Below are 13,113 nucleotides of genomic sequence, written 5' to 3' on the forward strand. Positions count from 1 at the left end.
AAAGATTAAATAGAAATTAATCAAAAAAACGCAATGAAAAATCAAATCACAAAACTAATTTTGAGAACAATTATTTAATTTTTAGATAACGGAAAGATATTCAAAGACAATCATGCCAAATAATTTTGGCTTCTAAAATGTAACTAACAATTGATTAATTGTGTATAATATCATTTTTGTAACTGGCTGAAAAATGTTGAACTTTTATGTTTCTTTATGGTATTATTATTTAATTATTTATTTATTAATATAATTATAAATATGCATTAAATTTTCAATGTTAAACTAATCATGTAATATACTCAATTAATCACATTTGTCATGGAGTTGAATGAATCATGACAAATTACGTATAAATATAAATTGATCTATAAATTCAAAGTTTGTAATTGATCCATAAATTCAAACAAAATAGAATATGAATGGAATTGAATATAAATATATTTCGCAAATTTATTATTTACAATTATGAAAATTTATATCTATAGTGAGCATTGCTTAAAATTAATGAATCATAAATAATTTAATCAAAATATAAATCAAATCAATTAATTATCATAATCAAATGAAATTTCTTTAATATTTTCATTATTACATCATATTAAAGAGAAAATTCAATCGAAAACACAATAAAAAATCAAATAATAAAAATAATTGTGGAGGACAATTATTTAGTTTTTAGATAATAGAGCAAAACACATTCAAAGACAAACATGCCTAATAATTTCAGTTTCTAAAGTGTAACTACCAATTAATATTACTCAATTAATACATTCAAATACATTAGTGGATAATTATTACTCAATTAGCATTCCACAAATTTTTTAGCTATAGTTATGCAAATTTATATTATATTTCTGTAACTCATCCATAAATTCAAACAAAATATAATATAAATGGAATTAAATATTAATATTCCATAAATATATTACTTATATAATAGAATATAAATGAAATTAAATTATTTTTTGTGGTTATGACTGATATGATGATCACATTTACTAGGAGTAATTAGATAAAATATACATATTCAACAATTAAACATGGCAAATTATTTATGATGAGAATAAAAAAAATTAAAGATTATTCTTACTAATATAAAGTTGACACGTTCAGATAAAAATAATTTCGAATGTAAAAGAACAAACACATAATAAAATTAAAGAACTATTATTTTACATCATATAATGAATATAACCTCTAATCATTGTATTATAGGATGTGAGATTTTTTTTCTACAAATGTCGAAACAAAGAATATGGGTAATTCGTATTTCCTGCTTTAGAAAAATAACCACACAGGAAAATAATATTTTAACAAATATCATGTGAGAAAAAAAAAACAAATTCATTTATTGTGCAAAGAGAATAAAATTGAACATTTTAGTAAGATAGGGACACATAGACATAACACTAACCCGTAGATATGCTTTAAGGGAGAGTCAAACTTCAAATGAAGAGATACAATGATAAAAGCAGATAAGATGAGAAGATAAATAAATTGATAAGAACAAACAAACAAATACAATATTGTAACGTGTAACTAAATGTGTGTATATATGTAAATGGAGATCGGGTACATAACATAGTTATTGAGGGTTTGGTAATTGTTAAGGATGAAATCCTTGTAAATCATACACTAAGGAAGATGATTATTGAAGAACAAATCTACAAAATAATGAAATCAATCCTACCATATATACATTATAAACAAATCAAAGAAAAATAAGAATACACATATATAATAAACAAAAAATCAATTAAAATATCTAGAAAATAAGAACATATCTAAAAGTAAACAAATGAATGAAAAAATCAATAAAAATGCACTTTAAACAACATATTTACAAAAGAAGAACAAATCTACAATGATGAAGATTGAGTAACGAGATATAGAAGCCATCATATTAGGTTAATGTATGAAAAAATCAATAAAAATACAATTTAAACAACATATTTATAAAATAAGAACAAATCTACAATGATGAAGATTTAGTATCGGGATATAGAAGCCATCATATTAAGTTTAACAAAATGAAGATTGACGAATGAAACATTGGATTGTAGACATGTGAGAAAAGAAGAGAGAAATATGAAATGAAATGGAGAAAAGAATATGGATATATGAAATGATAATGGTGGAGAAGTAATTCACATGTGAAAATGGATTTGAGATACAAAAGCCATCATATTAAGTTTAACGAAATGAAGATTAACGAATAAAACATTGGATTGTAGACATGTGAGAGAAGAAGAGAGAAATATGAAATGAAAGAGGGAGAAAAATATGGAGATATGAAATGATAATGATAGCGAAGTAATTCACATGTGAAAATGACTTCAAACCCCTTTATTGTGAGATGTAATTTCTTTATAGAATAAAAAACAAATAAGCCCAGTAATCATTACAATTAAATTATACAATGAACAAAAATGGAAGGTTGACATGTTTTGGAGGGAAAGTTTTGATTGAGAGATTGACACATGTCATGAGGGACCTTTAATTTTGATGAGAGGTTGACACATGTCATGATGACTTGAGATATTGACATATATCATGAGAGAGTTTTTTTTTGTTATATAGATAAATAAATTATTTTACTCTATTAGCTCCTCAAATTGCACTAAATTTTATGTGAGTCGGTAAAATATTATCTCTAACATATTTTACACTTCTAAATTATAATTGATGATTCTAATATATATATATATATATATAAATAAATAAATAAAAGCTTCTAGCTTCAATGTTAATCCAAGTTGTTTGAAGTAATTTTCAACTTGACTTAAAATGTTCTAACCATAATAATTTTTTTTATAGATATTGGTTGGAAGAGCTAAAATATTGAAAGAAAATAGTGTTCTTTTTATTAAAATCAAAAGGTTTTGGTAGTTTTTATAAGACACAATACATATTTTAAACAACATTCATTATTTTTTCTATTTCTATTTTTGGGTAACACTATCAATAATATTAAATTAAATAGTAAATTTCTTGAGATTTAGTGAAATTATACAAATCAACACTATATTTCTTAAACCTATACAAACCACCCATAATTATATACATACATCATTCTAACTACCGTCTAGAAGAAATAAGTGTACTTTCTTAAACAAGAAATGATGATGAATATAATAAAATTAAACAAAATATTGTATATTGTGAAGATAAGTCAAAATAATATAAGAATCAACATCTATTCATTATTTTGGTTAGTTACAATATAAAGATAAGTGTAATTTCTTATATTATTTGGATTTATCTTCACAGTATACCATATTTTGTTTAACTTAATTACACTCGTCACTATTTTTTTAAGAAATTACACTTATCTCTTCTACGTGAGTAGTCAATATAATGTTTGCATATAATTATGAGTGATTTGTATAAGTTTAAAAGAGATCACACGGATGATTTGTATAATTTCACTAAAACTAAAACCATAGAGTGTGAGTATAATTTACTCCAAATTAAACAGGATTGAAGTATAATTTATTATATTTTTAAAAGATAAATCTATCTATACTATATATAAAGGCAAAACATGGTGTAACTTCCATCATGTTGTAATTTTCACTTCCTATTTTGCCTTTCACATTATTTAATTTTTACAAAAAACCATATAATCCCAATTAACCACCCAACACATTAATTAACAACACCTCTCACCTTAAACTACACATTATAATAAACAAAAAATATATAATATAAAGCACACCAACTATATTTTAATTATAAAAAATGAAATATATAAAAATTAAATACGTAGTACTATGCAATACTGACAAACACAAATAATTGGACACACTAGTTATATATAAAGGAAAAATATGGTGTAACTACCCATGACACTTTAGTTTCTAAAAAAACCATATAATCATATATAACCACTACCAATATATTAATCAATCTCTCATCTCATAAAGTAAAAATGTAAGCCGACACGCACGAAGTGTCTGTCACCACACTAGTACTTAATAAAACTAAAACCCAATGTCACCACTCAATATAGTGTAATTTGTTATTCCATATTTTGTCTTCACTTTCTTCCAATTTCTACTAATAAACTATATAACTCAATATCGCTCTCTATCCAATGCATGTTTTATGTTATTTGATTAATTGTTTTTTCTATTTTCTACATTATAACTATCATTTTTTCTATATTTAATATTTATACCATGCAAATTATACATTATAAATAATATGAAAGCATGTTGATAGACTAAAAATAACTACGATATACTTTAATTAAAATGTATTATAAATAACAAGAATATATGTTACAATTAAAACATGATATTTTTCCAATTTCCACCCTTTTATTTTTCTCGTCCCGAGGGTTTTTTCTTTTCTTCAGTTTCTACGGCTTTTCAATTTCTCATCAGCCTGAAACTTCAGCATCGATGTGTTCATCTCGCGTGTCTCTTACTTCTACCTACTGGTACTGTTTTTTAATTATTTCTTTATTTAATTTCATTTTCTTTCTTAATTTCCAATCTTCGCAGAAATCACATTTGAATCTTCAAGAAAAAAAATTAGTATCGAAAGCTGCTTTATCGTTGGGGAAAAATTGATCGAACTCTCATAGGTAATGTTTGTTTTGATTTGTGACTCTGCATTGAAATTAGTAACTTGAAAATGAATAGTTTACTTTTCGTTGATATTCTTACTTTTTTGTCCCTTTTGAACAACTATTGTAGTTTTTAAAAATTATAAAATTAGCAGGATATGATTAACTGTATTTTGGGATCAGTGTTTAAATTGCGGTCACGTCTCATTACGGAGACACCCGAAACCATAATATTGTTAGCTTAGTTGATGTTGTGGACTGCAATTTAAAACACTGGTTGGGAATACTCGGGATCATTACAATGATTTGTCTCTTTTTATTAATGTTATTTCTGTGAACTCAATTTTGTTCATATTTATGGAGCATGTAGCAGTCATTGGTAGGTAAAGATGAACCATAACCCGCAATCGAGTGAAGGGAGGCATGATGATGATGTTGCACTGTCTGATTTCCTTGCTTCCTTAATGGATTATACTCCCACTGTCAGTTTCTTTTATTTACCGTTAATGGACTATTTTATTTAACTTCTTTTCAATAACTAAAAAAGTTAAAATTTTGCTTTTGTTATCTTTTGTTTTGAATTATTCTAGATACCTGATGAGTTGGTGGAGCATTACTTAGCTAAGAGTGGGTTTCAATGTCCCGATGTTCGATTGTGGGTACTTCTTTATTCAGCACTTAATAATTGGTTATAATATATTTTATAAAATACCTTTGACATTAAGTTCTTGCTGTTTCTACTATATTATGTAGACCATGTTTGTATCAGCTGGTCCCCTACTTTTGAGAGAATAAGAATGAATGTAATTTTTGCAAGGTAGTTTCTTATGAGGAAACTAGTGCTTAACCATGCCTTGTGCATTCCTTTGTGACTGATTTGACCCAAGAGAGTGGTGTCAGGGTCAGTTGTTCAAATGGAGTGTAGTATTGAATAAGAATGAGGGCATTAACATTCCGACAAGTTCGCTTGATATCTTTGTGTATGTGGTTATAAGTTTAAAGGCAGAATTGATCTCTGCTGGGAGAGAAAAAACTTAGTCCTTTGATCCCCAACCGTGCCATGGATGCCATCGTGTCTTTGTGTACATCTACCCATCAATTTGAGAATTTTTAAGTTGTATGAAGAGTTGTTACCTAACAATAATGAAGATATAAGTAGGGACTTAAATCTCTGAATGTATCACCTGTTTGCTGTGACCACTTCAACTGCAGTTGCGGTCTACATCAGCACAGACTGCTCTGCATCATCTAGTGATGGCTGCTAGGTGACCATGACCACCATTGCAATATGGAACCTTCATATAAAAGAAAACACTTTATTCCATCACTAGTAAGGGCAGGAAGTTGTTTTTGCAATTTAAGTCAACGAAAAATGGGATATGCACATTGAGTTGCTCTGACTTTCTAGTCATTTTCCTTTTTCATTTCACTACTCTGGATTTATTTTGGTTTTGTTGATATTTAATGCTATTTGAAATATGCCATGAAGTTGAGGATAGGTGCTTCTGAATTTTTAGGGGTTCAACATTTCTTCCATTTTGATTTACAACTATTGATTGATTTCTTTTTGTTTAAGTTGGATTTTAATCCTTACATTTCTTTGAATTGATGCTCAATCACTCTTTCAGGACTAGACTGGTAGCCGTCGCTACTCAGAAGTTTGTTGCAGAAGTTGCAGGCAATGCACTTCAGTATGTTCATTTTACCTTCTTTATTTTCAAATTGAAATTTTACTTTCTTTTATTCTGTTTTATTTACTTTACTTTAACCTTGAATCACTGCATCAAAGCAAATTATTATGCACATAGTAAATTTGGATGATATTCTTCTGTAGAAATCTATTTCTCATTTTTCAAAATATATTTGACATTTGGCAACGTAGTCCATGCATGTAGCTAAGTATATATAATTGAATAGTATTTTTTGGACTTAATTTTGTGCTTTTATACCCTTATTTAGAGAAGGTACATTAATCTACACACTACAGTGAGACACATTTTGAGAGGGATGATATAAAGAAAAGTTAATGGATGCAACACAATCCTTTGAAAAATCAACTTATTAAGCAGATTCCTTTGTATTAAACTCTCTCCTCTTTATTTCTTTTTCTATGCCAAAAAAAAAATCTCTCCTCTTTATTTCTTTTCACTTTCCACTAATTTCTCTCTTCTCAAATCACATATATTTCACTTCTTGCCATTCGTCTCTCTAATTTTATATCATTTCAAAATTTGGATAATTGTTTCTCTGTTTGAATACCTAAATTTGTTTTTTCTACATCTAATGTGGTCTAAAATAATTAGACCTGTTTTGAAAATGTTGATGTGTTTTGAAGTTTTTTTTTTTATCTAACGTACCTTCCCTCCCTTTTAGTATCGCTTAATAACAGAATTTATATGATTTTGATGTTCCAGAAATCAAAACTTGGTCAAACCAAATTCTTAAGTTTCAACTTCTCATGACAAGCCAAATGTGCACACATAAAATGCATAAAAGAATCATAAACATATTTTAGTATACTGATATCTTTATATAAGAAATTACTGGTGTATGACACTTTCTACAAGTGGTTTGTCATATCAGAGCCCTAAAAGCTCACCACTATTCATTCCATGGTTCCAGCCAAAACAAAAAAATAGTATCAGGATAATGCAAAAAAAGCAAATATTTAGTATACTGATATTTTAACCCCATAAGTTTAATATAAAATTTCGGAGAAAATAAGATTGAAATTTTCTTGTGGTTGGACGTCCTTCATCTTATTTGTCATTACTGATGGATCATTATTCACATCATATTCCCCTTATCTGTACATGTAACATTGTACCCACTTCTCTTGCAATACTTTGCCAATTCTTTTCTATATTTTTTTGGTTGTCTCGTCTTTGGCTGACCATTTGTTACGTAAGTGGGGGGATTTCTAATAAAATCAACTACCCAAGACTCAGAATCATTAGATGTTCCTCTAAGTCTCTAACCATAGATGTCCGTTCACTATACATCGAAATAATATGGACCAAGGTTGTCAAAATGGAGATCTTAAGCAAGATCGGGATGGGGTGCACAACAAGTAATGTGTTTGATTGTTACATGGATCTTAAGATCATACCAAGCATAAAAAATTATAGTTAAACATAAACATATGCATATAAAATAACATAAATATGAAAATAATTTATGAACATGAAAAATGCTAACAAATACGAATCTGAGCATGTAGGTTGGTACATAGTCCCAATCCTCCATCATGATCCATGCCCCCACCCTTAGGAATATGCACTATAGAGTCACCAACACCACTAGCCACACGTGAACGATGATTAATGGCGATATGGGGGACAACTTAATGATGAAGAAGCAATACACTGATGACTGAGTATATTCAAATTGGGTGAATAAATGTGATGAGATTTGGGTTTTTTTGGTATTAGGAGTTTTTACCCTCTGACATTGTGATTGGGATCAGGTCATGTGGTTTGATCCATAATTTTTTCTTTTCCATCGCTTTTTTACTTGTAGAAATCGTGTCAATCTTGTGATCTTATGCCTTTTCCTGTCTTTCCCACCGGTGTCAACAAGATCTAAAATTCGTATTGCACAATCTTATAAGAAGATTGTGATTTGGTTACCTTGATGTGGACCCGAGGCCCAAAGTTGTGATTACATACCTAGAACCAAGTCTAGCACAACTGATATTGACCCAAGGCCAGAGTTTGCCTAGGAGTATCTGAGGAGGAAAGGAAAAAAGGTGTGATGCACCCAATCCTTGCCAGGAGAGAAGATAATAACTCTAACCGCCTAGCTAGCAATGATGAGGGGAGAGGTTTGTGAGTCTGTAAGGAGGGGAGAGTATAATCCTAAAGAGTGTGAATAGGCACTCTCTAACACACCAGGATATTTTATATTCTTGCTGTATTCCTTTTCATTTGGTTCCTTTCTGCCTTTGAGGTACTGTTATCACCATGATACAAGTCAGTGAAATGTTCCATCTGTTCATTCTATTATATTTTTAGTACCTATAATGAAACAACTCCAATTCATATATGAAATTTTGCATGGTTTTGGCTTCCCTTTGGTGTTCTGTACCATGGTTTTTTAGCGGTGTTTCTTTGATAGACATGTAGAGTTATTAATGTGATTGTTGCATGACCCTTTTGATTAGTTTTTAGGCGTAGCTTCTTGTTTTCGTGAGGATGTTTTATCCTCTCTCTCTGGAAACTTCCATCCTCTCATGTCTCATCTAATATATCTTCTTTTTTTATCCAATAAAATAAAATGAAATTTGTCTGGGTGCCAACGTAATGGCGGGTATTTGACTAGAGTATCAAAACAATCTTTATAGAGGAATATAGTAAACATATAACAAAAAGTACACTCCAACTTTCAAAATACTTACGACTACAACTAATCATTTCATCCCGTAAGAATTTATGTTTGAGTAACTGAAATCTTGTGCTATGACCTCCACACGATTTTCTTCCATATCTTGTATTGTCTTTCCCTCTCAAACTCTTCCTGTTTTTACCCAAATGTTCCCCATGGCATCATCAATTTATACCTTTAGTGTAAATAAGAGTTTTTAAGAAATAAGCATCCACATATATAACATTGATGTTGGGCTGGAATTTTTCTTTGAACTATGAATACAACTACCAAGTCTTAATCTGACTAGGTGGCGCCGGCTACATGGATCGAACGATGTCATTGCCCAAAAACATAGTTTTCATATCCATACTCTGTAAATAAGTTTTCAGAAATAAGCATCCACATGTATAACATCGGGCTGGAGTTTTTTCCAACTATTAAGCACATTAAACTAAAGGAATAGTTCATCATTGGAAAAGCCCAAAAACACACTTTTCATGCGTAAACTTGAATTAAGCATAAAGAATGCTTAGTGGTAAGTGAGAACTGTAAAGTGGAGAGAGTGTAACCAGAGCCTTAATTGTCTATAAGAGTATACGGAATGTACTTAATTAGCCGATTTTTGCAAATGATTGTGTTAGTTAGGAGGTGCATTCAGTAGGGCTTTATCCAAGTGCATAGGGTAGAAAAATCAGTTAACGATGTTGACTGACTGTTACCTCCTAAGACATACCTTGTTGTATCTTCTCTGCATAATAGTTGCTGGCTTTGTATTTGCAATGCTTGTTCCTTTGTCTAAGTTGATTGGTTTTCTTGGATTTACCACTATGAAATCTAGGAATGCCATTTCTACCTGTTTATCATCATCCACTAGTGCATCGATGTTTCGATTGGTCAACTCATAAGTGCATTGCTATTAGTCTTAAGTTGTTCTATCTGTCTCTTACTTGTCTATGCTGGTATGCTGATGTTAATTGTAGGCACTGTAAAGCAAGACAGGCAACAATTCCAAAAGATAAAAGGGACAAGCAGCAGAAGGTGCTAACAGCTTTTAATATGGTTTTGTCTGCATAAACTCATTGTATGTGTCTAGTACTTACATTTTTGTTAATAACAGGATAAGCGTCTAGTTTTGACAATGGAAGACCTATCAAAGGCATTGCGTGAGGTAAGAATTAATCTCTAGATTTAAATGGAAGCCAAATTTCTTATATATAGATGATATTAAAGGGAATACATGTAGAACAATGTTTTGAAAACTGCGCTGTTCTTTGAACCAGGTTTTCTGGTAAAATCTGGTTTTAAAGTAAAAAAAGGTTGACACCAATCGCACCATCACCTCCTATGATGTCTGTTGCTTCTTCCTTTCCATGTTTTGTCTGAAACTGGAAATGATGATAAGGACTGAACTGGGAAGTTGGGTGCTTTTTGGATAGTATGATAGGCTCGTGACTGGTTTACTGGTTTTTAATTTTCCCAGTTTCGCGGTGTGACTAGTCCAACCAAAGGACCAGCTCCTTGTATTACTGGTTTGCTAAGTCAAATTTTCATAAAATTATTTTTATGCTTGTGGTAAGGTTGCTTGTCTTGTAATGTGAAGGGCATAAGTTCAAATCCTAGAAATAGTCTTTTCGCTTGTGGGGGTATGGCTGCATGCCTCCATATATCTACCCGCTCTTTTGTTGTTTTTTAAGTTTCTTCTGGGTTTAATTTTATTTCTATTAAATTGGACTAGATAATTAGCCGATCAAGGTATTTTTCATTTTAATTAATTCTCAGCTGTTAGTATTGCTTTACATTTAATCTGTGTATTTATCTTTATATGAACAGTATGGGGTAAATGTCAAGCACCAAGAGTATTTTGCTGATAGCCCTTCAGCAGGAATGGATCCTGTTACTCGAGATGAATGAGTCCTTTCTTGTTCATGTGTTCATGCTTCTACTTTAACATGTTTGTAACTACCGCTATACATAAGGAATATGTTGTTAGATTCTGTTCTGTATCTGAAGTCATACATAGCCCAGTAGGCCTAATTTATGTAGTATATAATAGTTGATATGTCATTTTACTAGCTTAATTTTATGTTCCATGCCAAGCTATTATTAAGTAGTTTTTAGCTTTGTTTTGTATGAGTGGAATATTTGTTGATGGGTAGATTTTTACTATTCACCAACGTCTCTTCGAAGCAGCCAAAGCACTGCAATTGTTGGCCTATGACATCACTGTTTGTAGTAATTTGTGAATTTGGTATCTCTAAAGAGAGTACTTCTTCTGTATTAAGAAGTGTGTCATATTAGTTATACCACACTTATTGTGATTGATTGAATTAGTTAGTCATCTTTTGATCAATCACAAGATGGGATACATGAAGTTGATACACTTCTTCTAATCAATCATAAGTGACACACATTGATGTGGTACAATATATACTCCCTCTTTTTTCGTATCTCCTCGTATCAGGAGATAACTTATCATTCCTGACAGTAAAAGTATGACATGTGTACTATTTTGTTTAGTTTTAGAAATATTTTTATAGAAAATAATTAAATAAGACAGATGTCATACTTTTACTGGCGAGAGGAAATAACTTATCTCATTATACCAAGAGATACTTTATTCTCTTTTCTCTATTATCAACCACTTGTTTCTATCTTGTTTTTTCCTCTTTGTTAGAGCATCCTGTGCAACCCATTTACTATCCTTAAATATGTCCCACAAATCGAGGGTTATTAAATAATGAAATTACACATTTCACTCTAATGGTGCAACTCACTTTTTGTCTTTAAATGGACTCCATCATTTGTCTACTTTCTATCGTACTCACTCAAACAAGCGTTATTAAATAATGAAATTACACATTTAACATCGCTTGCTTGAATAAGTGTTGTTAAATATCAACTTTACATTTTTAATTGTGCTTATTCATGCGAGCGTTGTTAAATATCTATTTTATACTTGTAACAACACTCACTTAAAATGAGCGATGTTAAATGTCTATGCGCTCACTCAAACTTGTTAAATGTCTACTTTTATTAGTGTTTATTCAAACGAGTGTTATTAAATGTCTATTTTTAACGGCGTTCGCTCAAAGGAGCGTTATTAAATGTCTACTTTTAACTGCGTCCACTCAAACGAGTGCTGTTAAATATATATTTCTCTAACTCCCAAGAAAATAGAGTTGTTATATTTTCTTTCCCTTTCATTGTTGGTTAATATGTTTGCGGCTTTCTCTTTCTTCATTTTTTAAATTGTAAGGGCTTTGTGGAAATAATAGTTATGCTTTAATTAGAGAATGATTTTATATTTATGGACAAGAACATATCACTGCTAGCTATACCAAAATTTATAGACCTTATTTTGTTAGATTAGTGCTAGAGATGCTCTTAGTTCCATTTTATATTGTCTGATCGAAAATTCTGACGATCAAAATTAAGAAGTACTGTAGCAAAATGCTATAACAACAGCTGTAATTTGTAAGGAAAACTTCATTTTGCATCCTTTAAACCTTAAAATCTAGCATGTAACTCGGATGCATACATATCTGTACCAATGGGAATACAGACAAAAGTTCTAAGGACTCCCTGTGTCTACAAAGAGAGTGCAAATAAAAGGAATGAAAAAATTTCACACCCCCCTTTAAAATTTACATTTTACATCCAAATGAAATAACTTTCCTAATGAAGGTCATGGATTTTTTGTCTTCAATGAGTAAGGTCACAAAAGGAAATAATTTTTTTATGACCTATCTTTTTTTAAGCAAACAATATAAAATCAAAAAAATAAAGTATGACTATTTGCATCTACCTTGGGATGACAATGAAAATCGAAACCGTGCGTACATGTTCGAACCCAACTCAAATTTAACGGGAAATCCAATGTGGCCGAATTTATTGGGGAAACTCGGTTCAGGTTTTACCCAGGTATGATACAATTGATATCCTATCCTGAATTCACTCGGAACCCATATAATGATGTAAACTTAGATATATATTAAAGCCATATATTTTAATACTATACAATAAGGTTTATTGCATCTCTTCTAGCACCGCTCCATCTTTGTCTTCTCATACTGATTGTATTTTATGCAACCAAACTGTAAAATTTACAAATTATTTGCAGATTTTTGCATTATGTTGTTTTCAAACCATTTGGCATCTTTGCATCTCTAAAG

General features: G+C 30.3%; 1 protein-coding gene across 2 annotated transcripts; it reads left to right on the forward strand.

Annotated features, from left to right (window-relative positions):
- On the forward strand, positions 4,332–11,095 carry LOC109327362 (transcription initiation factor TFIID subunit 10-like). 2 transcript variants are annotated; one of them, XM_019560472.1, is made up of 8 exons: positions 4,332–4,447; positions 4,512–4,594; positions 4,947–5,058; positions 5,167–5,231; positions 6,205–6,267; positions 9,922–9,979; positions 10,059–10,109; positions 10,772–11,095. In XM_019560472.1, exons 3-8 carry the CDS (start codon positions 4,966–4,968, stop codon positions 10,850–10,852), a joined length of 411 nt encoding a protein of 136 aa, XP_019416017.1. In that variant the 5' UTR covers positions 4,332–4,447; positions 4,512–4,594; positions 4,947–4,965; the 3' UTR covers positions 10,853–11,095. The 2 variants fall into 2 exon arrangements, with proteins under 2 accessions (XP_019416017.1, XP_019416016.1); XM_019560471.1 differs by having other exon boundaries at positions 4,950–5,058.

Source organism: Lupinus angustifolius, chromosome LG15 (genome assembly GCF_001865875.1).
Source record: "Lupinus angustifolius cultivar Tanjil chromosome LG15, LupAngTanjil_v1.0, whole genome shotgun sequence".
NCBI classification, from domain to species: domain Eukaryota; kingdom Viridiplantae; phylum Streptophyta; class Magnoliopsida; order Fabales; family Fabaceae; genus Lupinus; species Lupinus angustifolius.

Excerpts from the sequence above, each read along its gene's own strand:
- LOC109327362 (XM_019560472.1), top strand. The coding sequence starts at position 4,966 with ATGAACCATAACCCGCAATCGAGTGAAGGGAGGCATGATGATGATGTT. Across the intron at positions 5,059-5,166 it reads TAATGGATTATACTCCCACT|ATACCTGATGAGTTGGTGGA; the intron begins GTCAGTTTCTTT and ends GAATTATTCTAG. Across the intron at positions 9,980-10,058 it reads AAAGGGACAAGCAGCAGAAG|GATAAGCGTCTAGTTTTGAC; the intron begins GTGCTAACAGCT and ends TGTTAATAACAG.